The 27,322-nt window shown below is 41.3% G+C and overlaps 1 protein-coding gene across 6 annotated transcripts in view; it reads left to right on the forward strand.

Moving 5' to 3' along the window:
* The first annotated feature begins 1,453 nt into the window (after nucleotides 1–1,453).
* LONRF1 (LON peptidase N-terminal domain and ring finger 1) overlaps nucleotides 1,454–27,322 on the forward strand; it is a 44,848-nt gene continuing 18,979 nt past the window's right edge. For 5 of the 6 annotated variants that reach the window (XM_022571112.3, XM_089903674.1, XM_022571113.3 and 2 more), the window contains exons 1-8: nucleotides 1,454–2,180; nucleotides 15,976–16,094; nucleotides 17,117–17,239; nucleotides 20,222–20,371; nucleotides 20,837–21,077; nucleotides 21,178–21,274; nucleotides 22,537–22,651; nucleotides 25,716–25,837. In XM_022571112.3, coding sequence (XP_022426820.1) covers nucleotides 1,469–2,180; nucleotides 15,976–16,094; nucleotides 17,117–17,239; nucleotides 20,222–20,371; nucleotides 20,837–21,077; nucleotides 21,178–21,274; nucleotides 22,537–22,651; nucleotides 25,716–25,837 — 1,679 coding nt within the window. In that variant the 5' untranslated portion in view covers nucleotides 1,454–1,468. The remainder of the gene's footprint in view (nucleotides 2,181–15,975; nucleotides 16,095–17,116; nucleotides 17,240–20,221; nucleotides 20,372–20,836; nucleotides 21,078–21,177; nucleotides 21,275–22,536; nucleotides 22,652–25,715; nucleotides 25,838–27,322) is intronic. The other variant, XM_089903675.1, reaches the window with a different exon arrangement.

Genomic DNA, 27,322 nt, shown 5'->3' on the forward strand with positions numbered 1-27,322 from the left:
GTGTATCTACGTCTCTGAAGTCGTGAGATTTGCTAATTATGTAGTAGAAACACATGTAACTCAAAGCAGTTTTGAGCCTAACTGCCTGTTCTCTGTAAAGAGGGATGTTGATTAAACGTTAGCCAGTTTCAGATATAGCATGCTCAGGTTGAGTCCCTTTAGCTCCGTTTTGAAAATCTCATGTGAAATATTTTTATCTAAGATCTAATAATAGTGGAATGCGAGTAAAGTGATCTTAAAACGTTTGTATATTATTAGCTGTGTGATTTTGGGCAAATAACTTTCCCTCTCTGGGCCATTGTTTCTAACCATTTGAAAAAGGACAGCATTAACAATCTAGTACCTTATAATCAAATCTATAAATATTTTCAACGGAGAGCTTTAAACCCGCTACCACCAAGTTTAAAGGAAATATAACCCATTATACAAAAACCAGATCATTTTCCTTCTCTTCTGTGGGCAAAACTGCAGACCTTGCTTGGGTTGCAGTGATATGACTTTCCTGTGAAAAACATTCACCTGGTGTTTTCTCTTTTAAAATGCCAAATATAGGCCTTAGCCAGCTGTTGGGCAGTAAATGAGATGTGGAGAGGAACCTGTGGGCCTCCTCCCTCGAGATGGTGGGGGGGGCGGGGTTAAACCAGAAAAGCAGCAGTAATTTGGCACCAGGGAAAACCGTCTTACACTCTGGAGGGAGTCGCGTCAGGTAGGTGAGTAGAGTTATTTTGTTCCTAAAGTTGACCTACTCTAGACTTGGGGAGTCACAAAGTCATCAGACTTACTTTGCGCGTTCCTAAGCCCTCTGCCTCTACGTGTCCATCTGTAACTTGGGCATAAACTAGAGAAAACGCAGATGAGCACCTACACTACACCGGGAGGCTCCCAGGGGCCAGGAAGAGGGGGCGGGTCCCCACTCAGGTGGGCGTTTATGTCCGGGAAGGGTGGGCAGTTTGGGCCTCAGTCCCGCGAAGCCTGCTGCCCGGCAGGAGAGCACCCACGAAGCAGGGATTAGGGGAGAGTCCGCGGCAGGTGCGGGGTTGTCCGGCGGAGAAACCAGTGGGGCGAGGGAGGTCTGGGCTCCTTCGGGCTTTGTTCGGTTACAAGCCAGGCCCTTCTTCCGGAGAAGCCAATTAGATCCCCGCTGGGAGATCATCTGACCTCGCGTCTCCCGCCAGGAGGGGCTTCGGGAGGGGCTGGACAGGCGGTAGGCTCCTCGGGGACCCGGTCGCGGGGCGGGGGTTGCGGGGGGAGAGTGCGGGGGAGTCCCGGGCGCCTCCGCGCAGCCCGGTCCCGCCCCGCCCGCGCCCGCCAGGCCCCGCCCCCGGGGCTTCCCGGGCGCGCGCCGCCCCGCTGTGTCCGCGCGCCACGCCCCCCTGCTCGCGGGCCGCGTGCGGAGCCGCGCGCCCCGGAGGCTCCGGGACCGTGGCGGCGGCGGCGGCGGCGGCGGAGGAGCAACCCTTTGCGGGCCATGTCTTCTCCGGTCGTAGCGAGGAGCTCCCAGGGAGAGAGCCAGGAGGCGGATCCCCGGCCGCGGAGCCGGGGCCGGTTCTGGGAAGTGGGCGGCGGCGGCGACCGGCTGGAGCGCGCGGCCGCGGAGTCGGAGCGCTGGGAGCTGCTGCTCCGCCGGGGCGAGCTGCTGGCGCTGGGCGGCCACCTGAAGGGAGCGCTGGAGGCGTACGCGGCGGCGCTGCGCCGCGGGGCCCCGGTCAGGCCCGAGTGCCTCGGTACCCTGGTGGACTGCCTGGTGTTCAACTACCGGCTCCGCCACGGGCTGGGCTGGAGCGCGACCCCGGCGGAGGGCGCCCACCCCGGCGCCGGCGGGCTGCTCAGCTGCCTGGGCTGCCGGGGCTTCCTGAGCGAGCCGGTGACCGTGGCCTGTGGCCACAGCTACTGCCGCCGCTGCCTGCGGAGAGAGGTCCGCGCCCGCTGCCGCCTCTGCCGGGACCGGCTGCCGCCCGCCGCGGCCGCTGATGCTGAGGGGACCTCCCCGCGGCCGCCGCCTCTGGCCGCCGCCATCGCTGCCTCGGGCTTCAGGACCAGCGTCGTTCTCAACCACCTGGCCGAAAAGTGGTTCCCGGGCGAGCGGGAGAGAGCCCGGGCGGCCGGGCGTCTCGGGGAGCTGCTGCACCAGGGGCGCTACCGGGAGGCCCTGGCCGCCGCCTGCGAGGAGCTGCGAACAGGTGACCGCGCGGGCCCCGCGACCCCACCCTCTTTTCCCCGACGGGCGGGCGGCCACGAACTCGTCTACGCCCCCGGGAGGCTTCCCGAGGCCGGCTGCCGCTTGCGGGTCGGCTCTCGGGGTCCTGGAGGGTGTGGGAGGGGGCGGCGCCCCAGGGTGCTTCGGTCACAGTGGGGATCGCCCTCGAGTCGACTGTGACGCGGCGCGGGGTTCCCTCCGCTGCGGCCTGGCGCTGTGGCGGGCGCGCCCGGAGCGGAGCGGCGCAGCGCGGCGCGGGTGGCCGGGCGAGGCCGCCCGAGCGCGGGATGGGGAGGGAGTTGGGCGAGCCTGAGCGGCTGTTCTCTTCCTGCCGCGCTCTTTCCGGTAATTGGCCGCTCGGGCCGGGCCGGGTCCGCCACGGGGAGAGGCCAGCCGGGGCGGGGAGAGGATCCCCAGACGAGGCTGCGTGTGCAACGTATACCTTGGTCTCCCACAAAAGTCACCGGGGCAATTGGAAACCGCTGGAGGCAGAATTGCATAAGCGGGGGGCGGGGGGCGTTGTGTAACGTGTGACGTCCGGTGGGCGTGGCAGGAGCTCGGCGCCCGCACCCCGCACCCGGAGGCCCCGTGGGCCGCCGGGCTGCGGAGGTGCTCCGGGTTGTTCCAGTCTTAGCTGAAAACGCCTGCCGCCCTGGTTCCTCTTGATGATTTCCCCCTGTGTGTGTCAGGGCGTGCTTATTTCAGAAGCACACGTGTGCTTACTTTCGAAAACACCTAGTTCACGGTAAAGATAAAGAGTCAGCCTCTGATCGAGTTCGTTGCCACGCTTGTTTCCCTTTCCACTCTTGATCAAGCTGTGGGGAAAAGGTCTTGAAGATCTTTTGTCTGTTTCTTCGCCTCCAAGAAGCAGTTTCGGCCTCCTAACTTAGGCTAGCACTTTTCTTTTTGGGCTGTGGAAAGGGACATTGCCGGAGTTAGTTCGCTGTGTAAAATTAAGAGTTGTTCTTTAATTCGGTGGTTTTCTACCAGGGGGATTTTACTGCCCGCCCCCCAGCCCCAGGGGATATTATCTGGGGCAATACCTAGGGAGATTTTTGGTTGCCACCCCATGTGGGAGTGGTGCTGGTACATCTAGTGGGTAGAGGCCGGGGATGCTGCTCAACATCCGGCGATGCACGGGACAATCTCCCACACAAAGATCAGGCCCCAAATGTCAATTTTGTCACTGTTAAGCCTTGTGTTAAGTAAGCATATTTCAAGACTAAGGTCTATACAGGCATGGAATAACACTTGGGGAAATAATCCCCAAGAAAACAGACTTCCAGAATATAAACTGATGCTAAGTATGAGGTGCATTTATAAACTGTAACTGAAAGTATCTTGTTGTAGGTCTTTTACACTAAGTGCCCAGTCACTTTGAGCTAGTTAACTGTGTTGAGCTGTTTAATACCTTTAGAGTTCAAAGCACAAACTTGGCATATTTTCAGTATCTTTATGGGGAGTAGCAGTTATAAAATAGAATGATAGATCCAAAACAAAAGAGAACTATTTGGAATGCAAAATTCCAATACAGCTCAGCCTCTCTGGGTGAATAGAGTATGAATGGTGAAGTACAGACCATCTAGGACATGGTCCTTCTTTTTTTTTTTTTTTTAATTAATTTATTTATTTTTGGCTGCACTGGGTCTTTGTTGCTGCGCGCGGGCTTTCTCTAGTTGCGGCGAGCGGCGGCCACTCCTCGCTGCGGTGCGCGGGCTTCTCACTGCGGTGGCTTCTCTTGTTGCGGAGCACCAGCTCTAGGCGCGCGGGCTTCAGTAGTTGTGGCACGTGGGCTCAGTAGTTGTGGCTCGCGGGCTCTAGAGCGCAGGCTCAGTAGTTGTGGTACACGGGTTTGGTTGCTCCGCGGCATGTGGGATCTTCCCGGACCAGGGCTCGAACCTGTGTCCCCTGCATTGGCAGGTGGATTCTTAACCACTGCGCCACCAAGGAAGCCTGGTCCTCATTTTTTAAATGAAGCAGAAGCTGCAGCAGTGAAATGACTTGTCCACAGTCACACACAGCCAGCGATTGTGGAGGCAACACCATGTCCTCCATTCCTCCTAAATGTTGGACCAGGGTTCATCCTACCGGTATAACTCATCCAATGAAAATGTTTAACATAAATTTCCAAGGAATTTTTTTGTCACTAGTGTAAAATAAAGGATGAAACTTACTGACAGCCCTGTTCAGTATTAACTCCCACTGATTTAGTGGTTTGACCTCTTAAATTAGGCATTTCGTAAGAATTCAGGTCCTAATCCATGGAAGAACATGGAGTACATTTACTAATTAAGATTTAGCTTAATGTTCTATGACCAATAATCTTTTAATTAAAGAAGATTTGGGGCCTGGGGTTGAGGATATTATTTTTAACAGAAAAAGAATGCAAGATCTATTCTTTCTCCTTTTTTCAGTTTGCATAGCCTGCATGTGGGAATTCTGTCCACTCAGCTGCTTAATTCTACTTTTGCAGGACTAGAACCCAAGTCTCCTGACTTTCACCTCATCAGTCTGTTTTCCCCTCATTTTTAGGTCTTTCAAAAATCATTAATTCCATAATCAAAAATGTGTCTGAATGGTACTAATGAGGATAACTTTTTTCATCCTTTGAATTTTTAGTGCAAAGTAGGAGGGAAAAAATCTTAGAGCTAACAAATTATAGTTGGTAAAGTACAGATATTATGTGTTTAACAGTTTATGGGCATAAATAAAAAAGGTTTAGTAGAGTTATAAATGTATTTGTAGAGTTAAACTTTAAATTTTTGAGAGCCAGGCATTTGAAATGTATTTATATAATTATACAGCTGTAGTTACTTAAGATACTTTCATTATTGTTAACAATGGAAAAAGACCTTCACTATAATTTCTTCATATAATTCTTACAATGAAACAAATACTATTAACTAGAAAAAATAATCTAGTCTACAGTTAGCCCACACACATCCAAATTTAATCCCTGTCAACAAGAAAGGAAAGTTAGAAAACCTTTGCCAAAATCAGAACGTTCCCATTGAGATTACATAAGTTTCTGTTGAACAGAAATATATTTAGATAACATTTAATCCATTGATCTTTTGGTATTAACTCTCAGATGTTTCATAACTTTGTCTTTTTAGTATTCAAGGATATTATGTAAGTCTTTTCTGCATTGAACCTTTATACTTAAGAGTCTTTTGAAATAATGCAACTTTGCTGTGCTCTCTTTTATTTTTTTTCAATAAAGATTTTTTCCCTTTTTGTTTTTATTATTTTATTTTTGGCTGTGTTGGGTCTTTGTTGCTGCGCGCAGGCTTTCTCTAGTTGCGGCAAACAGAGGCTAACTCTTCACTGCGGTGCGCCGGCTTCTCATTGCAGTGGCTTCTCTTGCGAAGCATTGGCTCTAGGCGTGTGGGCTTCAGTAGTTGTGGGCTTCAGTGGTTGTGGCACACGGGCTTAGTTGCTCCACGGCATGTGGGATCTTCCCGGACCAGGGATCAAACCCGTGTCCCCTGCATTGGCAGGTGGATTCTTAACCACTGTGCCACCAGGGAAGTCCCTCTTCCTTTTATTTTTAATGAATTTTTACACTGACTTGCCATTCTCCCCCCCAAAAGAACACCAACAGAACAATATAATTTACAGTTTGAACTGGTTAAAAAAAAATAAAAGTCGTAAGGAGGAGAATATTTTATTTGAAATACTTGGAGAAGGAAAGTTTTGTTTTGAATATTAATTATGTAGTCCTTGACTATTACCAAGTATTTTTAAATTCTTTGTCATTTCATTGTCATAAAGAATCCTGTGGAGTACCATTATCCTCAGAGGGAAATTGAGACACATAGGGTTGGAGAATGCAGTACAGCCTAGTAGTTAGAGCTGTGCATGCTGGTGTCTGATGACCTGGGTTTGAATCACAGCTCGGCATCCACCTGCTCTCTGGCCTTGGGCCTGTGTCTGACCTCCCTGTTTTGCTTTCCTTATCAGAAAAGTGAAAATAGTGTCTACCTCATAGAAAGATAGCAACCATAACAACAGCCTAGGGCTGTTGTGAGAATTAAGAGTCAAAACAGGTGAAGTGCTTTGAATGGTGCCTGATGGATAAATACTCAGTAAAAATTAAAATATTTTTAAAATGTAAAATTTGTGCTCCAGCAAGAAGGTGATTTAACTAAAATTGAAATCTAAATCTTATAATGTCAAGTCCTGCTCTTTTCTCTCTACCACATTAATATTACCAGAGTGAGGGTTAAATCCTGATTCTCGCCTGCATATGTTAATTAGTAGTAACATTTTAGCATACATCAATAAAATATAGACATTGCAAGGCTTTCGTTATAAAAAGGTAAGTCAAATTATAGGTAGATACTGAATACATTTAAAGAAAATGTAAAGGGTTTTTAATATCTTAGTCAACTAGGTTAACATGAAGATATTTGAATTTAATTCATCAGTAAACTTATATATGCCCTAACTTATTCTGCAAAGTACCTGAAACAGTAAACATTGACATTTATATGGTGCTTTATACTTCACTGAGTATTTTCACTTCCATTATCTTAACTGATTCTTACAAAAGATCATGTGAGATAGGAGAGCATGTATTAGTACCCCTAATTCACAGATTAAAGAGCTCCAAGAATATTAAGTGACTTTTTTTAAGGCAAATAAGTAACCAAATTAGAACTGAAGAAAAGAGCTCCAAGAATTTTAAGTGACTTTTTAAAGGCAAGCAAGCAACTGAATTGCAACTGAAAGCAGAAATTGGGCATGTGAATATTGCTTCTAAGACTGAAGTTGATTTTAAAAGTTAGCATATAAAACATAAATCTTAGGTGTTCTTGCTATTAATTTAACAAGTATTTATTCAGTGCTTACTGCATACTAGGCATTGTTTTAGATGCTGGAAATACAGAGGTGAGCAAAATCAAGTCCCTGTCCTTATAAAGTTTGTATTTCTTGTTTCTTTTAAAATTGCAGCAAATTGGTATTTACAGTATTGAAAATCACCAGAAAAGGGGCTTATTGCTTAACTGATTTCTAACAAACTGAGCCTATATCCAGTATATCTGTGATTCATCTTTCCTTTAATTCAGAAGTCACTTGAAGGATTTTTGCAGTGCCTCAGGGTTACTATAAAGATCAGTTATAACAGCTTATTCTTATTGTTACAGTTGAAAAGGGGGTATATAAATAACTCTTAAGTGCTGTGTTTTAAATAATTTCCATGTTTTTACTTTTTTTAATTCATCAAATGATGAAAGATTTATCAAAACTCAGTTATCATAGATTTCTCATTATTTTTATATTAACCTTTGGTTTATTCAGAATTGTTTTTCTATTTAGTGGAATATTTCTAAGAGGCTTAGATATATTCAAGTGTAATTTTTAACAAATTTGTATAGTATTCTGCCTCTTACATTGTAAAGATACTTTTCAAAATTGTTATGTTTAACTGTAGAAGGTGAATGACTTAAGAGAACTCTAAAATGCAAGGCAGAAGTTTCTGTTCAGTTTTTTTCTCTTTCTTTGGTAGGATAAGATCATCATTTTCTTTTTTCTTTTTTGCTTCCCCTCCTTTTGTCCAACCTGCGTTACTGATCCCTAAAGATATTTCTCATCCAGCTAAGGTTTATTTGGGTAAAAGAGATAGAAAATACTTTTCTAATACCTTGTATCAAGAGCTAATCTCATTTCTTTATCCATCGACTTGTTTTGAAATATTTTGTAATATTGACAGTAACTTATTTATTGAACACTCTTGTGCCAGGCACTATGTTAGCCGTTAACATGCACTATCTTATTTAGTCCACAAAACAGTCAAGATGTAGGTATCGCCAGCATTTTATAGGTGAGGAGACTGAGGTTCAGAGAGTTAGGTAAACTGTCCAAAGTGGATCTGGAGCCAGATCTTCTGAATCCAATGGTTATGATTTTAATTAGTATGCCAGACTACTATTCCTGGACTTTATTAATCAATCACTAACAACTTGTCAATTGGCAGCTCTTAGTTTAACTGTGATAACCAAGTTCTACCGTACTGAACGTGACAAAGAAATAGAAGCAAAGAAATTTGGTATTTCAGTTAGCCATTGGAATTCCTGAAACAGCTCAACATATAAATATCTAAGAAAAAAGACACTCGAGAGGAATACTTACACATGAACAATCCAAATAGCCAATAAATAGTTTTAAAGGTCAAACTCACTGAAAAAATGCACATTAAAATAATGATGCTGGGTGGCATGGACATATATACACTACCAAACGTAAAATAGATAGCTAGTGGGAAGCAGCCCCGTAGCACAGGGAGATCAGCTCGGTGCTTTGTGACCACCTGGAGGGGTGGGATGGGGGGAGGGAGGGAGATGCAAGAGGGAAGAGATATGGGAACATATGTATATGTATAACTGATTCACTTTGTTATAAAGCAGAAACTAACACACCATTGTAAAGCAATTATACTCCAAATAAAGATGCTAAAAAAAATAATGATGCTATTTTCATTTGTGTTTTCCTAGGAAACAAATACACAGCTTCTGGGCGTGTAAAATAAAGTTTTATAAAAGAAGGGTGAGCAGAATGTATTGAGGACTGTATATCTATATAACTTTCTACACAGTCACTCAACTTTATAGAAAATAAGGAAATAAACTGATATGTAAAAGCTTATAGATATATGTTCATTGCAGTATAGCAAAGAACTAATAGTAATGAATTTTTATATTAGCAAAAATTAGAAGTAATAGGGAATTTTTAAATAGATGGTATACATAGTGGAATAGTTTGCAACCATTAAAAATCTTGTGGATATAATTACATTGACAGAAAAAGCAGATTATACACGGTATATATGGTATATTTTATAAAACTACATTAAAAATGTAATCTACACAAACAAAAAGTACAGGTTATATGCCAATACTGGTTATTTCTCAATTCATGAGAGCATGAATTGAGGAACTTTAGGGGACAGATTTTAATGAATTTCTTTGTGGTGGGAAAAGGATTTTTAATTCTTAATTTTCTGTATTTTTCAAAGTTTAAATATTTTATAACTTCTGTTATTCAAAACAAGTTTCTTGAAGATGAAATAAATGCTGTGTACACTCCTATTACTACCCATCACGTACTGGAAAACAGATGAGGAGTCAGCACTCTGGAGAACTCTCCCTCCACAGCCCATGTGGGGCCTTGGACAACTTAAAACTAGTTTCCTCATTGTAGCAGAATTTTATTTCAGTCTTTTTATTTGCCTAATGACTCACAATATTACTGGCTTGAAGAGAAGAGAAAATGAGGGCATGAATTGAGGAGCTCAAGGGGACAGATTTTAATGAATTTCTCCTGGTTCAGCAAACATTTATCAAAGGATACAGAGACAGTAAATAATGGAGGGAGCTCAAAAACAGATTTTTAAAATTAAATAAATGCTGCTCACAAACAGTAAAGGAACACAATCGTAATAGCAAACACTTAAAATAGTGCTTAAAATATACCAAGCCCTGTTCTAAGTACTTTGCACACATTAACTCTGTCTCTCTCCCTCCCTCTCTCCCCCTCCCCCTCCCCCTCCCCTCCCCCTCCCCTCCCCCTCCCCTCCCCCTCCCTCTCTCTCCCCCTCTCCCTCCATCCCTCCTTCCCTCTCTCTACCTCCCTCCCTCTCCCCTTCTCTCTCCTCCCTCCCTCCCTCCCTCCCCCCTCCCTCCCTCCCTCCCTCCCTCTCTCCCTCCCTCCCTCCCTCCCTCCCTCCCTCCCTCCCTCCCCCCCTCCCCTCTCTCCCTCTCTCCCCTGTTATTAGCACAGAAGCGAACAGCAAGAACTCTGGAGCCAGGCAGCTTGGAGGTAGCATCTAGAATCCACCACTTACGAGCTGTTTGATCTTGGGCAAATTACTTAAACTCTCTGTACTCAGTTTCTTTATAAAAATATGGACAGTGTTATACCCACATAGGATTGTTCTGAAGGTTGTAAATTATTTAGAACAGTACATAGTTTGTTGTTATCAAATAACTGTATTAGCTGGAAAAAAAAATCATCTCACGTAACAAATTCTTGCCCTTGCTTCTTTGTGTATATTTTTGCATTAAAGAAGTGTGCTTAGTGCATCGCACGGGGAGATCAGCTTGGTGCTTTGTGTCCACCTAGAGGGGTGGGATGGGGAGGGTGGGAGGGAGACGCGAGAGGGAGGGGATACGGGGATATACGTATACGTATAGCTGATTCACTTTGTTATACAGCAGAAACTAATACAACATTGTAAAGCAATCATACTCCAATAAAGATGTTTTTTAAAAAAAAAGTCTGCCTAAAATTAGTTCAGTTCTTCCCTTTGGGGTAGATTTTTTTTTTTTTTTTTTTTGCGGTACGCGGGCCTCTCACTGTTGTGGCCTCTCCCATTGCAGAGCACAGGCTCCGGACGCGCAGGCTCAGCGGCCATGGCTCACGGGCCTAGCTGCTCCGCGGCATGTGGGATCTTCCCGGACCGGGGCACGAACCCGTGTCCCCTGCATCGGAAGGCGGACTCTCAACCACTGTGCCACCAGGGAAGCCTTAAATTTTTTATTTTATATTGGAGTACAGTTGATTAACAATGTGTTAGTTTCAGGTGTATAGCAAATTGATTCATTTATACATATATCTATGCTTTTTCAAATTCTTTTCCCATTTAGGGTATTATAGAATATTGAGTAGAGTTCCCTGTGCTATACAGTAGGTCCTTGTTGATAATCTATTTTAAATGTAGTAGTGTGTATATGTCAATCCCAAACTCCCAATTTATCCCTCCCCCCACCTTTCCCCTTTGGTAACCATAAGTTTGCTTTCTAAGTCTGATTTCTAAGTTTCTGTTTTGTAAATTAGTTCATTTGTATCATTTTTTTTAGATTCCACATATAAGTGGTATCATATGGTATTTGTCTTTCTCTGACTTCCTTCACTTAGTATGATAATCTCTAGGTCAATCCATGTTGCTGCAAATGGCATTATTTCATTCTTTTTTATAGCTGAGTAGTATTCCATTGTATGTATGTACCACATTTTCTTTACTCATTCATCTGTCAGTGGACATTTAGGTTGCTTCCCTGTCCCGGCTGCTGTAAATAGTGCTGCAGTGAACATTGGAGTGTATGTATCGTTTTCTCTGAATATATGCCCAGGAGTGGGATTGCTGGATGGTATGATAATTCTATTTTTAGTTTTCTGAGGAACGTCCATACTGTTCTCCATAATGGTTGTACCAATTTACATTCCCACCAACAGTGTAGGAGGGTTCCCTTTTCTCCACATCCTCTCCAGCATTTATTGTCTGTAGACTTTTTGATGATGGCCATTCTGACTGGTGTGAGGTGATATCTCATTGTAGTTTTCATCTGCATTTCTCTAATAATTAGCCTTTTCATGTGCCTCTGGGCACCTGTATGTCTTCTCTGGAGAACCATCTATTGAGATCTTCTGCCCATTTTTTGATAGGGTTGCTTGTTTTTTTGATATTGAGCTGTATGAGCTGTTCCTAGATTTTGGAGATTAATTCCTTGTCAGTTGTTCATTTGCAAATATTTTCTTCCATTCTGTGGGTTGTCTTTTCATTTTGTTTATGGTTTCCTTTGCTGTGCAAAAGTTTATGAGTTTAATTAGGTCCCATTTGCTTATTTTTGTTTTTATTTCCATTACTCTAGGAGGTGGATCTAAAAAGATACTGCTGCAATTTATGTCAGAGTGTTATGCCTGTGTTTTCTTCTAAGAGTTTTATAGTATCAGGTCTTACATTTAGGTCTTTCATCCATTTTGAGTTCATTTTTGTGTATGGTGTTAGAGAGTGTTCTAATTTCATTCTTCTACATTTAGCTGTCCAGTTTTCCCAGCACCATTTATTGAAGAGACTGTCTTTTCTCCATTGTATAGTCTTGCCTCCTTTGTCGTAGATTAATTGACCATAGGTGGACAGAAACTCACGTTTATAGCTGAGGAAACTGAGGTACAGAGGGGTTTGCCAATTTGCCCCAGTTCACAGCGAGTGAGTGGAGGAGCCAGAAGTTGAACCCAGGCAGTCTGGCTTCCAGGCTCATGCTCTGAATCCTTATGGGATGCTGAGTGGCAGTAGACGCAAAGGAAAGCGTCTTGGAGAAGAGACTGGTGAGCTGAGTCTTACTGAATTAGAAAAAGTTATCCAGACTGAGGGGAGTTGGTTTGAGGTGGTCTCACAAAGAATGATGAGGAAGCTCTGTGAAGAAAGGAGGAGATGTGAGTAGAAAGGCATGCATGGGGCTGAGTGAGCAGCTAGGTCTTGTTGGAGTCAAGTGGGAGGCTCATAATGATGGGAAATAAGGCTGGAGAGATGGGCAGGACCCAAGCAGGGAGAAACTGGGATGTTTTGCTAAATGCCTATTCATCTCTGGATGGTGGGGATATAGGTAAAACTGGAGGCACGGGGAGCGGTGAGCAAGCTGCTACAATAGTCTTAATGATATTCTGGAAGCCAAAACTAAGGCAGTTAGCAGTAGGATTGGAAGAGACCAGGGATGGATTTGGGAAATATTAGAGGAGGTAAAATTGACCACGGTTAAGGGTTTGATTTGGGACGTCAGTGTTAACAGAATATAGTGACCAGACACCTTGTTTGGGGGGTGGGGGGTGAGAAGTGTACTGAACTTGAGGAAAAACACAGCAGGCTGTTGGAAATTTGATGCATCTGGAGGTAGAATGAGACAATTAGATGTGGGATTTAAATCATGCTCAGTACACTTAGCCCAAACCCCACCTTTATACTTCTTCATTTTTCCAACAAATTGAATCTGTAATGTGCCAGGCACTGCATACCTGCAGCTGTGGACTGAGAGGCAGGCCCGCCTGGTGGCCTGTGCAGTGAGGTGACTAGTTCATTCCAGCGTCGGCAGGGCCAGGTAGGAAGCAGACAGTAAATGTTTGTCGCCTGTTTCACACCTGAGTTAATCACACACATGCCAGGCTGATGGCGTTCTTTTTCAGTTGCCTTTGTTGCAAAAGTGGATACGGAGGGCAGACATTCTGTATCCTTAGCATATTCGAAGGGCCCCAATTAGTGCATTTGGCTCTTTTTTTGAAGTAAGAAGGATCTGCAGGAAATAAGTGGGGTAGCCCTAATCTCTTTTAAAACATATTGGAGAGTGTGAACTCAATTGATGAGGTGGGGTTTTTCCCACCCAAACAGAGTCATTCAAATGTAGTCCATTGGGCTTCCCTGGTGGCGCGGTGGTTGAGAGTCCGCCTGCCGATGCAGGGGACACGGCTTCGTGCCCCGGTCCCGGAAGGTCCCGGAAGATCCCACATGCCGCGGAGCGGCTGGGCCCGTGAGCCATGGCCGCTGAGCCTGCGCCTCTGGAGCCTTGCTCTGCCACGGGAGAGGCCACAACAGTGAGAGGCCCGCGTACTGAAAAAAAAAAAAAAAAAAAAAAAAATGTAGTCCATTGACATTTGAAGTTCTCAATAAAAACATGACCTATGAGGATTTGGGGAGCAAGAGTTTTAAAATATGATCCTCTTCTCGTCTCTTCATGGGGTCCACCTCTTTTCTAATCCCAGTAGACACTAGCTTTCCAGGGAGTCTGGATAGCCTGAGTGCTTCTGTGTTGAGATGAGATGAGTCCTTTCTTGCTTCCCTCAGAGGGGAGAAGCGTTGTAGATTGACTGGGTGCTTTAAAGGCGGAGGTCTCCTCCTCCCCTTCCCTCAGTGCTGCCCTAGAGAAGCTGCGTAAAGGGCACCACTGAGCAGCGAGGCCTTGATCAGAGGGTGCGTTACGAGGTCCGAATGTGTACTGCGTCAAGTGTCATGCCATGGGGACTTGCTGTAAAAAAACATGTGAGAAGATAAAAAGCCCAGTGAGGGATCCGTGTATGGAGTGGGCTGCTTGTTGTGACCGTGAACCCCCTGTCTCTGGAGGTGCTGGAGCACAGGCGGGGTCCCAAGAATGCTGTTGGAAGCACCCAGCTGTGCACGTCCTGGTCACCGTCCTCTCCAGCTCAAGGGTTTGGATGCTGCTGTAGTGACTGCTTACTCCTTGGACTGGTCTGGCACACACTGCTCTGTTTCCTGAACTCCAGTTGTGCTTGTGAAATCAGGATCACATGGTGCCATTTCACAAGAAAATAGAATTTTCTAATGAGACTGTAAGCTCCTCGAAGACGTGGATAAAGTAAAATCTTTTAAACCCTCTCAGGGTCTAGCTTGGACTCTTCATTCTTGATTGAGTAATCACATGGAGCTTTCAGTTTCTATGCATTTTTGTTAAAAGATAATGATTTACAATTATATTGCTTTAAGAAACAAAAGATGTAATATGCCAGATGTGTCTTTTTCTACTGAGGAAGAAATATTTTCATGAAATATTAATTTTATTCTTGAAAATTTTTCATTGGTATAAATCTGAGGGAACAATTAAATTCGGGTTCTCAAGTACCAGCAACTGAAAAAGGCCTAATTTAATTGTTTAATCTAGATTTATCTGTAGAAAAGCAATGATTTAAAAACTAGAGTAGGGACTTCCCTAGTGGTGCAGTGGTTAAGAATCTGCCTGCCAATGCAGGGGACACAGGTTCGAGCCCTGGTCCGGGAAGATCCCACATGCTGCAGAGCAACGAAGCCTGTGCGCCACAACTACTGAGCCTGCACTCTAGAGCCCGCGATCCACAGCTACTGAAGCCCGTGTGCCTAGAGCCCGTGCTCTGCAACAAGAGAAGCCACCACAATGAGAAGCCTGCACATTGCAAGGAAGAGTAGCCCCCGCTCGCTGCACCTAGAGAAAGCCTGCGTGCAGCAACGAAGACCCACTGCAGCCAAAAATAAATAATTAAAAAAAAAAAATCTAGAGTAAATCAGGGAGCTATTAATGAGTTTTGTTTTATTATAGTTTTTGTTTTTTGAATGAGGCATTATGGGTCTTTACACCCTTCCCACAATGAATGCTTTGTTTTATAAGCATACATTTTGGAAGCCTCCAAAGATGAATAGCTTTCAAAGAAGACTCAAGTTATGTCATCTGTAGATGTACTGAAAATTAGTTTCTGGCCTAGACTTCAGTTTTACAATCTATGTACCTGTAGTAATTGATTGTAGTATCATAAATGAACCAACTGTCTGAAATTTTGAGTGCAGTTGGATACTAGTTTAGTTTCTCAAGTAGTGATGGAGAACATAGTGAAATTATCAACAAAGCTTTTTTCCCTCAAATATTTGAAATTAAATCTGTCTGGGGACTGTCCAATACTATTTTTGCTAATGGCAGGAATTAAAAATGTTTTTCCTCTTAAAAAAACTGAGTCTTACCAACCCATTTCCTCCAGAAGCAGGATCACTGTGTACTTTCCTAAGACCGTGCCTTGGTCAGTCTTTGTAACTATGGGATCCCATGTGCAGTGATTACACATATGGTCATTTATAAATAGGATTTCAAAATTGGTATAAAAAAGTAAGATTTACCACAAAAAGGCAAATCTTCTAAACATCTAAGACATGAGTCTTTTACATTTTAACAGAATGACCTATTTTAAGAAAACATTTTCTTAGGGATGATTATTCATATTATAAAAATATTTTGTTTTTTTAAAAAGCATAATTTCCTCCACTAAAATAATCATAAGGATTTGATATAAATTATAAATTGTAACATACTAGTGGGTTGCACCTGTAAGTGCTTGGTTCACTGCCTTTGCTTTGGTGGTTACTGACTAGAATCACTGAGTCAGTTCGTAATCTAGTATGATGTATTTTGTGGGTCATACAATAATCTTTTAAAAATAATCAAACCTTCATAGTATATTTATTTCAGAGCCCAGCGACTTGACTCTGAAAATTTACAGAGCTGAATCATATGCTGGTCTGCGAGAGTTTAAAGCAGCCATAGAAGATTTAAATGCAGTTCTCTTTCAACTGCCAAATTGGCCTGAGGTAAAATTGCTGTCTTACATTTGCATACATTTACAAATTTCAACTGCAGGGAATATGCATTCAGTTATGGTTATAAGTTATAATGGACTGGATTGGGTGATTCTTTAAATATAGAGTTCTAGAAATCTAAGGTCAATATTTTGAGTGGATGAATATCATGACAGTTTTTTAAACTATAAGAAACCTTTGTCTCCTAACCAAAGAACAACCTGAATTCAAGGCACAGAAAAAAACAGACTTTAATATACAGCATTTCCTCAAAGAGACACAACTGGCCCTATTGCAGAGCTGGATCCAAACTGGTTATCAATGGAGGAGGTTTTATCAACGGAAAGAGAAGAGGTCCTTGTGGCTGAACAGTTGACTGAGGCATTGTGATGGGAACTGGATGATTAGGCTGTGGTTAACTGTGGTAGATAGGGTCAAAGGAGGTTGCCTTGCCCATGCTGTTTTAAAAAAGGACTTGTGGCATGTATATAATATATAATCAGTTTACTAATTCTCCTTTTTATCAAACTGCCAAGGCAAATTAGTCCATCTCCCATATATATTCTTTAAGCCAGAAGTCATTTTTTTATGTGACTTTTTCCTCCATTCAAAGCTGTGCCTTTGAGGACAGTATAGTAAGGATGCTCTAAAAGTTATAAATTAATAAGGAAAATGATTCAAAATTCCATGATGGCATGACTGGTTAGTACAAGTCCAGTGAATGTTAAGAGGGAAAATGATTGTACGGACAGCTTTACAACTGTTAAAAAGAAAGAACCCTCTGGACTTATCACTGAAGGGATATAATGAGAAATGTGGTTTTGAAGTCACTTTCTGGGCCTCAGCTCCCCTGTAGGTGCCTCTCCAGGGCAAGGTGTAAATATGCCTTTAGAATGCTTGGGCCTCCTCAGTCAGTCAGTCAGTTTCAAAATGAGTATTTCCAAGCAGACTTTCTTTTTGTTTTCCCCTTGATACTGATTTTTTTTAAAAACAATTCCATCCATAAAAGTCATGTATATGTGCTTTTATTGAAGGTCTACTTCAGGAAAGGAAAAGTCCTCCATGATGCTGGTTTTTTAGGTGATGCCTTACAACTGTTTCTTCAGTGCTTAGCGCTTGATGAAGATTTCGCACCTGCAAAGCTAGAAGTAGAAAAGGTAATCAGTTTACCAACTATAATACTTCAAGGTAGGGCTACGACACAGGTCTTTTTACAAATGCCAGTTAGAATCTTGGGTAAGAACATAAGGAGTGTCCATAAGTCAAATTCAGTAGCAATTTGACAAGTAGTTTTCAGGCTTATATACTTATTAGCATACTGAATTCTTACCGAAATCAAAACATTTCATTCAGAGGTAGTTAAATGCATTATTTTTGCCTAGTTAAATTTAGATGTTCTCTAATAGTTTGTTCCATGGGAGCCAGGCTAATCATCCTTAATTAAACATTGTTGTCGTGATGTTCCTGCTCAGGAATTTTTATTGGCTTCCTTTGCCTTTCATTTCAGGTCTCAACTTTGCTTGCTTTCCATGGTTGCCAGTGGTATTGCCCCACTCAATTTGTTTTGCCTTAATATTCTCAGTACTGCATACATCCCTTTCCAAAGTTTGTTCAGCGATGTGTCAGTAGGTGTTAATTAAAAGGAAAAAGGGAAGGGGGTTCTCCGATCAAATGACTTTGTAAAACATTGGGTCAAACCAAACAGATTTCTTCGGATTTTGTCAAGAGTTTTTGCTTTGCTAGCATGACAACAGCATTCAGCTTTTGCCAGATTTACCCACAGAGCATCTGGGATGACTAGAGTCTTTGAAAAATGTTTTGGGAAAATCTACCCTAATATAATTTCAGTGCCCTGTCATGAGATGCTCCCCTCGATGTCCCCCAAAGATGCCACGTTATTTATTACCTTCGTAGTGTTTCTCAGAGTGTGGCTTTTTTTCAGAATCATCTCGGGTGCCTGGTAAACACAGAGATTCCTGGGCCCTACCACAGACCTTTGGAATTAGAATCTCCAGAATTGGGGCATAGTTTAACAAGCACCTTGGGAGATTCTTAGTACCTTGAAGTATGAATTTTGAAATTTTTCTCAGATTCCAAATGCCTTATGAATACAGCTAACATTGCTATATCCTCTATAAGGTTTGTTTGCACGCATGTTCTAGCCCACTGATTTAACAAAAAATGGTTTACTGTTGTGTGTTTTCTGACTGTTCTCTTTGCTAGAGTGATTGCCCTGGTGAGATTGCAGACTTTTTAAGGGTTTATGATTTTGCATTTTCCATGCTGCTGGATATCCTTATACTTCTGTAAATATTTGTTTGTTCGTTAATAAGGTCAGGTGAATGCAAGATACCTACTGCCTTGAAATATTTATTTTTCCTCAGTACTTTTTTTGGTAAATTGTGGTATAATTTACATACAATAAAATGCATGGATTTTACAGTTCAGTGAGTTTTGAGAAATTATACAGTCATGTACCAGCACCCCAATCAAGATATAGAACATTTCCATCATCCTAGAAAGTTCCCTCATCTCCTTTCCAGCAAATCCCCGATCTCCCTGCTTCCAGAGGCAACTACCGTTCAGATTTCTATCACCATAGAATAGTTTTGCTATTCTAGAACTTCGTATACATGGAATCATACAGCATATACTCTTTTGTGTCTGGCTTTTTTTGCTCAACATAATGTTTTTGAGATACATCCAGTAATTTTTTTCTTTTTGATTGTTTACCAAGTATCCCATTGTATGAACACACCACAGTTTGTGATATTCACAGTTAGTGGCAATTTTCATTTGGATTGTTTCCAGTTGATGCTATGGACATTCTTATACAAGTCATTTTGTGGACATATGTTTTTATATCTCTTCAGTAAATACCTAGGAGTGGAGGTGCTGTGTTCTAGAGTGGGTGTGTGTTTAATACCTTTTTTTAAAATCAGGAAATGTAAAACCATACCCAAATTTTAAAATGTTTGTTCATTAGATGGGGTATTGCTTGAGCACATACAGATACACACACTTTTGTTTACATTGTATATATTTCCTTTTTAATTACATTGTAAAGACTCATGAAAAATTCTGAGTTTTGTGTATTGAGAGACAGTACAGCTGAAAAGCCAAACCTCCAAATTGAGGCTTTAAGAAATCGTCTGCTGTACATATACACACAGCTTATGCGACAAGCAAACAAATTTGAATCCCTCTCATTTCCTTGTAGCCAGGTTCTTCCTCCGTCTTAACCACCCCCATTTCTTTGAGAGTTGTAGACATATTCCTGAGAGAAGCACCCAAGATTTTGATACTGCAGCTGCCTCTCATATCGGACAGCTGCCATTTGGTGCCACAAATAATGCTGGGCAGTGGTGACTGACTGTGCAGGTCACTCGTTCAGGGAGAAACTAAATTCAGCGTAAACACATGGAATTTTAGAGTTTAGTAGTTAAAGGTCCAAGTTCACATAAACACTCTTAAGTCCACCTTAAAATATACATTGGGATGAACCATGAACTATTTTGACAGGATAGGACTCACTGATGTTCAAAGGTAATATTTTCCACTTCTCTTAAGATCTCTTCTTTCTACAAACCTCATGTTAAAACGTCAACCTTGGACTTCCCTGCCGGTCCAGTGATTAAGACTCCGTGCTTCCAATGCAGGGGCATGGGTTTGATCCCTGGTCGGGGAACTAATAAGATCCCACATGCCTCGGGGTGCGGCTAAAGTAAATAAATAAAAAAAAGTCAACCTTTACCTTGGGTACCTTCTCAGGCTACCAAACTCACCACCCCGTGCCTTCCTTTTGAATCATTTATTTGAGGTGATTTGACCCCACTGAGGCACACCTTGGTTTTGCGAGACTTTTTAATCAATATGGAAGTTCTGCTTTTTACGTAACCTGTTCCTTCCCTGCTCATTAAAAATAAAGTTGGCTACAAGTTTTCTTTCTTTTAAACTGATGGATAGCTGACTCAGAATATTATATTAGTTCTAGGTGTATGATATTTTTGTAGATTATACTCCATATGAAGTTATTTGCTACAAATTTCCCCCAAATTCTTAAATATTAGGTAACTTTATATTATCCTCAACCAAATATTTTATAATTTTCATTACTTTTTATAATATTTCTCTTACAGATTTTATGTGATTTATTGTCACCTGAAAACTTAAAAGAAGGCCTGAAGGACTCTTCCTGGAGTTCATTACCGTGTATTAAAAACAAACCTTTTGGTTTTGCTTCAGTAATAGAAGAGTCTCATTGTGCCAGTGAACTTAGCCCAGAGCAGGTAAGGGGGTGAGTAAAGATAATCATGGGCAATCTGTTTAGGTACTTTAAACCTAGTAGGCGTTGTCTTAATAGAATTTCATCTGTGGCCTTTTATTTTATACTGAAAACTTTTATGTAAAGTATATGCTCATTAATCACAAATTTAGGTCATTCAATGTCAGAAAACTTTCAGTCTCTTGGAAAATATAGAACATTGTATTTATTTCAGTTTCCTTGGAGTAGGAATTATATTAGCATAACTGCTTTAACCTTATTATGATGTAAGCCAGCTTGATGTCCAGGGCTATCTAAGTACTGGTAAAAATCACTTACTTGCCAGGGTTTTAGAATTAAAAGTTGGTGCTGTTTAAATGAACAATAAAATGAACATTTTAAGACATCAGAATTTCAGTTTGGTTCTGGCGAGAATAAGGATAGTAAAGAAATACAGTTAGTTACCCTTATTTGTTGTATTTTTTTGTAGAATGAAGAAATAGCAGAGGTCACTTCAGAGCCTGTCAAAGGAAGCCTAAACCATGCTCGGTCAGCACAGGCTATAAATTCGACAGACATGCCTGCCAGAGAGGATTGTTTAAAAAGAGTGTCCTCAGAACTTTCACTCTCTGTTCAAGAGCAAGGTGTTCTGCTGAAAAGAAAGCTGTCTCTCTTAGACCAGGATGTGATTGTAAATGAAGATGGAAGAAATAAGCTGAAAAGACAGGGAGGTAAAAATTTCACTACACTCATATAAAACACATTGATTTATTTAGAATGGCCTTCAAACTTCTTCCTAAAGAAGATAACCCCATCTCTTTGTTTTAATAGAAACTCCCAATGAAGTCTGTACGTTTTCATTAACTTACGGTGACATCCCAGAAGAATTAATAGATGTCTCAGATTTTGAGTGTTCTCTCTGCATGAGGTAAGTATGTACAATTTTATAAAAGATGAATATTTTATATTAATGTAAATAAAGTACAGAGTAGATAAAGGTAATCTACTCTGTAATAATAGGCAATGTGAAGTAACAGAACAGTGGATTAAAAATCAAAAGATATGAATTTTAGTCCCAGGTTTCCCTTTCACATCTTAGGCAAATAATGTAATCTCTGAACCTTATTTAGCTTTTCCTTACTTAGAAAGTGGGGTCAGGGTTTGCATAGCCTATACTGAAGTCTTGTAAGAATCAGATGACTAAAATATAAGAAGTATCTGGGGAATTGTAAAGTACTATAAAAGCTCTACATGTTATTATTGAGACTCCATGGTTTTAGATTTGGGTAAGAATACAATGATGTATTGTGTGTATGTGATTCTATCTTGTTTATATATCTTAACATTGGATAAGGATTTCCATTATGTAGAATGCTTGTAATTCTAAGACTGATAGTTTAAAAAGAACATTTTCCAGGTACATAAACTGTGCTGGAGGCAAGGGAATGGTGTAAAGCACCCGGCACTGTCCACACCAGGCCAGGGGTGATGAGAGGTATTTCTGAGGAAGTCCCTTAATTCTGAGTCTTGGCTTCTTCATCTGTGAGGCGAGGGGATTAGACCCAGATGATTTCTGAAGTACCTATACATCTAACAGTACTTCTAGGAACTTCCAAAGTATCATGTTTCAGGAAATAATTATAATGTAAGAAAAATTAGTTTTTCCATATTGTTTGAATATTCAGCCTCCTATTTCTTTAGGATTCAATGGTGGTGATTTAGTGGATTATTTTTGTAAGGCTTTTATAAGCTTGTTAAGAAAACCAATTTTAAAGTGATGATAAAATAAGAATCTGTACAAAAACGAATGAGTAATTATTAATGATATAGTTTACATCATTAATTTTGCACTAAGTCTTTGAAATCTGGTGTGTATTTTAGATGCACTGCACATCTCAGTTTGGACCAGCCCCATTTCAAGGGCGCCATAGCCACATGTGAGTGGCAGTTATGTTAGTACAGCTCCAGGCCCCCAGCGCAGGGTACCTCTGTGGATGGTGAACTTTTAAACGCTTCAGGAGGATATACTCATATTTACCACTGCCCCTTCTCTCCCCTCCTGCCCACCAGACCCTCCTTCTTCCTCCTCTACTCTAAAGAGAGATTAGTGTTATGGTTCCATTATTAGTTTGTTCACTTTTTCCAAGGGAGTTTATTGTGAGAACTAACATGTATTTTGGTTGATTTCAGGTTGTTTTTTGAGCCAGTAACAACCCCTTGTGGACATTCATTCTGTAAGAATTGTCTTGAGCGTTGTTTAGATCACACACCATACTGTCCCCTTTGTAAGGAAAGCTTAAAAGAGGTAAACATTTTTATGCTTCTCTGTTTATTGGTCTTAAGTGTAGCAACATGGTTTGATTTTATTCAGCTTGATTTTATTCAGCCATAGCAATGATTAATAGGTTCGGAATAAGTTACATTGTATATGCTGAGTGACCAAAAGGGATTCTGTTTTGTTACCCATATGCTAGTGTTAGAGAAAAGTGAGTTTGGAGAGGGGAGGAGAAAGCAGAGAGGGTCTGAAGGCCAAGACCCCTTACTTAATTTTTTAAACAAAGGAGGTGTGGTCAAGTACCTGGTCAGGAATCTACTGAATTTTAATGATGACAGTATTGGGGAAGCCCAACTGCCCTGCCTCCCACCACCATTTTTAGGCTAGATTTCAGGTCTAATCCAATCCCCTTAACATCTGGAGCAACTGTGTCCAGTAGAACTTTCTGCATTGATGGAAATGCTCTGTATCTGTGCTGTCCAACATGGTAGCTACCAGCCACATGTGTAGAAGGAATTGTATTTAAAATTTTGTTTAATCTTATAATTAATTTACATTTTAGTAGGCACATGTGAGTAGTGGCTACCGCATTGGACAGCACAGCTCTAGAAAGAGGTGGCCTGGCGAGAAGAGAGGGAGGCACAGCTTCCCACATCCCTCCTTGTCTAGGAAGTGAAAAGCACTATTCACCTGCATTAGGAAAATAGCTGCATCTCAGGTGGGTATCTTCCATAATCAGTGAGAGAGCAACACCCTCTCAGTCGTGCTTGAGTGACTTGAAGTCCCCAAAGGTGAGGCCAAAGCCTTCGAATTCTGAGTTCCAGTTGAGTGGTAGCATTGATCAGGGAGAGTGATTCTGTCCCTGGATTGTTTGAAGAAAAGAAGTGTCTTCCAAATATGAATTAAAAGATTGATAAAACCATTTTGCTATTGAAAATACAGTTATTTCCTATACAGAAAACATAGCTCTGTACAGATATCATATGGCATGTATGTATTGTTATAGCATAGCAAGCCTATATGTAGTAAAACAGAAAACCACATAAACAATGTTCCAGTCAGGAAACATAAGATTAAAAAACTTCCTTCTTAAAGAGTTTGTTAGTTATTTCAACTAGTATACTCAATGTTTTCAGTTGAAGTACTCTAAACATGCTGTCTTTCCTGGTTTTCCAGAGTTTTTAGATACACTCATATATTTATTATGCTTTTTTTCAGATTAACATTTAGATACATTGCTTTAAATTTAGAGTTCTCTCAGTTTTAAGGAAAATAAAATAAGGATATTATTTAAAAACATAACATACTGTTTAAAACTAACTTTATCCTTTGTCCTGACCTGAAGACACCCTGTATAATATAATTGGTAAAGTCTAAATATATATTTACAAGGATAAAATTGACATGCTCTACAGTTTTCTACTTCTCCTACTTGTCATTTCATTTTGCTCATTTTTTCATTTGAATACATTTTAAAGACATGATTTTTGTAGCAGTATGCTAGTCCAGCGGTGTAACATTTTCCTGTTGTTGGGTATGTAAGTTTGGTTTTGTTTTAGCATACTGTGGTTTGTGTCTTTTGACACTGTGGTTTGTGTCTTTGACTCTTTCCTTAGGGTAAATTCTTGGGAGGAGAATTACTGGATCAAAGGCCATATATTTATAAGACTCTTATTAAAACCAATTGCCAAATTGCCTAGGTCCCGAGTAATGTACAAAAATAGATTCTTACCAGTACTGTAAGAGAGGCTGTATTTCCCAAATTTAATACATGAGTCTTAAATTTTAAAACATCTTAATTTAATAGAAAACGGTAATGAAACTGCTTTTATAGTATCTGTCATTTGATTAATTTTATAATAAACTATCCCCTGGGAACTTGTTAGAAATACAGATTCTCAGACCCTACCCCAGAGCCACTAAATCAGAAACCCTGGGGTGGGGCTCAGCAATCTGCATTTTAACAAGCCCTGGTTCATGCTAAAGCTTAAAAACCACTACTATAACCCATTTCCCCACCATTCATATTTCCTACTCTGTACTTCATCAGATAATGACAAAACTTTTTGCTGGATCTACAGAGAAAAAGGTGCTGGCTTCTCTTTATCTTGTGATTGTCTCCCAAGAGTTTTTCCTCATTACTTTTATTAAATAAATTGGTATTGGGCTTTTCTTGTTTTTTTGGTTTTTTTTTTTTTTTGGTCCAAAATCCTGCACACACACTGACCTGGTCCCTGGCCCTATGCAGTTCTTAGTTTAGTTACAGAGATATAATGTATCCCTGTCCATGTAATATAGTGCAGGGTATGGTAACTGCCTTTTATATGGTAAAGGGTTAAGTAAGGGACTCTTGGGAGACAAAAAAATAACTAAGGAACACTTTATGCAAAAGGTAGAATTGGAGCCAGACCCTGAAGGATAGTCAGATGGCTTTTGGCAGTTGGAAGAGAGAATAACACAAAAATGCATGAGGGTGGCAGTGTTCAGAGTATTAAGGGAGTGGCACAAATGGACCGTTTTATACAGAGGGTGGCTCACATAGGAAAAGCATCCTCTTGATAAGGGGATCATTAGTCATAGTGGGATGACAATGGAAGGAAAATCTGAAAGAAAAATTACCTGGAAGCTCTGCCACTGAAATGGGGGACAAAAAAGGAGTAGTTTTGCTTTTCTTAAATAAGGCAAATAAATGCATCATTTTCTTCATTCCTTATCTTATTTTTGTTTCTCAATTCAAATGGTAGTTTCAGATACTCATGCACTGTGAGATGGAACTTGGCCTTTGGTGTGGGAGATGGCAGGGCAGCGCTGACTGCTGCTAATAAAGATGTATGATCATAGCAAGACAAGGGTCTTATATACAGAACTTGGTTCAGGTTGCAAGTATGTGTCTTTAATGCTCTTGAGTTAAGCCTCAGGCAGGTTTACCTGTTTAGCACCATCCATTGTAATGGTCCCCCTCACTAATTAAATTAATTCAGAACTGACTGTATAAATATGTAATAAAGGCTTTACTATATCAAGTTAAACTGTTTTGCCTGTTTTATACTGTAGGAAGAAAAGCACTGGAATGTAAAATAATATTGTTTTTCAGTATCTAGCAGATAGGAGGTACTGTGTCACACAGCTGTTGGAAGATTTAATAGTGAAGTATCTGCCTGATGAACTGTCTGAGAGAAAAAAAATATATGATGAAGAAACTGCTGAACTCTCACAGTAAGTTTCTTCTCAGAAAAATTAACAATCAAATTACGAACTACTACGCTTTGAAATAGTAAGGAGAAGCCTCACGGCAAGCTGGGTTCTGTCTTTAGTTCAACCCAGTGTAGTCAAAGGCATATTTTAAACAAATAGTGGCCAGCTTCCCCTGTCCTCGACAAAAGTTTTTAAAAGTTCATTTGGTAACTTCTAGATGTTCTGTTGGGAGTGACTGACTCAGCTCTCTGCACTGAAGCAGTGTTTTAGGTGGAGGATGGTTTCCTCCAGTGACATCAGGCCCTGGAATCAATCGGGAATGGAGAGGGGTGAGGTGGTTGCTGGGAACTGCATCCCTCAGGAATCAGTCATGGTGGTGTAGGGGGAAGGTGGAGGATAGATGGCCTGGATTGGCAGGAGGGTTAGCCAATCAGAGGTTTGAAGGGGATGGGACCTTGAGGCCTGAGACTGAAATTGGAAGGGGTGACTTAGGGGCTAAATTCTCAATTAATGAAGCTACTGACTGTTAGCAGAAATGACTTAGTATCAGCAAGGTGAAAAACCTGGTGGTAACTTTGGGATTCAGTGGTACCACTAGTAAGAGCTCATAAAAGCCAATTGGGGCTGGTAGGTTGGACGTGGTTTTGTTGCTCTGTATAGCTTTCTTTCTTCTACATTTCTTTTTCCTTTCTCTTCCCCTCATGTCTTTTCACCAGTCTCTTCTTGAGTGTCCAAGTTTCTTTCATGGGTTTCTAATTTCTTAACTCTCTTTTTTTCCCACTTACCTTTAACTGGACACTAAAGAGCAAAATTGTAATTTTTATATGCTGTTTCTATTTTTAAAAAATACAGATTAAACATTTTATATTTCTAACTTTCTAAGAAAAAAATAATTGTGCTTGCAGATTTTCTTTTTCAATATCTGTCTACCAGATGTCTTCATTGGGCTAGTGGCCTTCAACAGAAGAAAGGTTTCTAATCTTTTGTTTGTAGAAGTTGATATTGATTTGTCTCCTCATGGAACTGATATTTTATTGTGTGATTTTATGATAGAAAATATTCTGATGTGAGGATTATAAGCCTTTTTGACCAACACTGCAGAAAGCTGGGATATAAGAATGCTTCAGATGTATTTTTGAAATACTAAAACATAGTGAGAGGACCAGACCCCTCACAGAAGAGTGAAATCCATGGATGACAGAAAGAGTAGTGATGTGAGGGAAGCTGAGTGTGATGGAGAAGCCTCAAGGAATCTTGCTGTGTACTAACAGGGCTATTCTTTTAAGGGGTAGCTCATCCCCTGGTACTTACAAGTTTTGCTAATTAAGAAGTATACTGGCTTCCCCCCTGCCCCGTTTTTATGTTCATAAGAGTGCTCAATGATGGTAGAATATACAGTTTTAAAAGTAGAGGAACTAGGACTGGTATGTTAAACGTGTGTATTAAATATTGCCTTTACTTAAGTAATTTGTGGTCTTTTTGAAGAAAGACTAGAAAATATTAGTG

The sequence above is a fragment of the Delphinapterus leucas genome, chromosome 21 (assembly GCF_059928025.1).
Source record: "Delphinapterus leucas isolate spDelLeu-1000000601 "Yukka" chromosome 21, BTC_Dleu_Yukka2, whole genome shotgun sequence".
NCBI classification, from domain to species: Eukaryota; Metazoa; Chordata; class Mammalia; order Artiodactyla; family Monodontidae; genus Delphinapterus; species Delphinapterus leucas.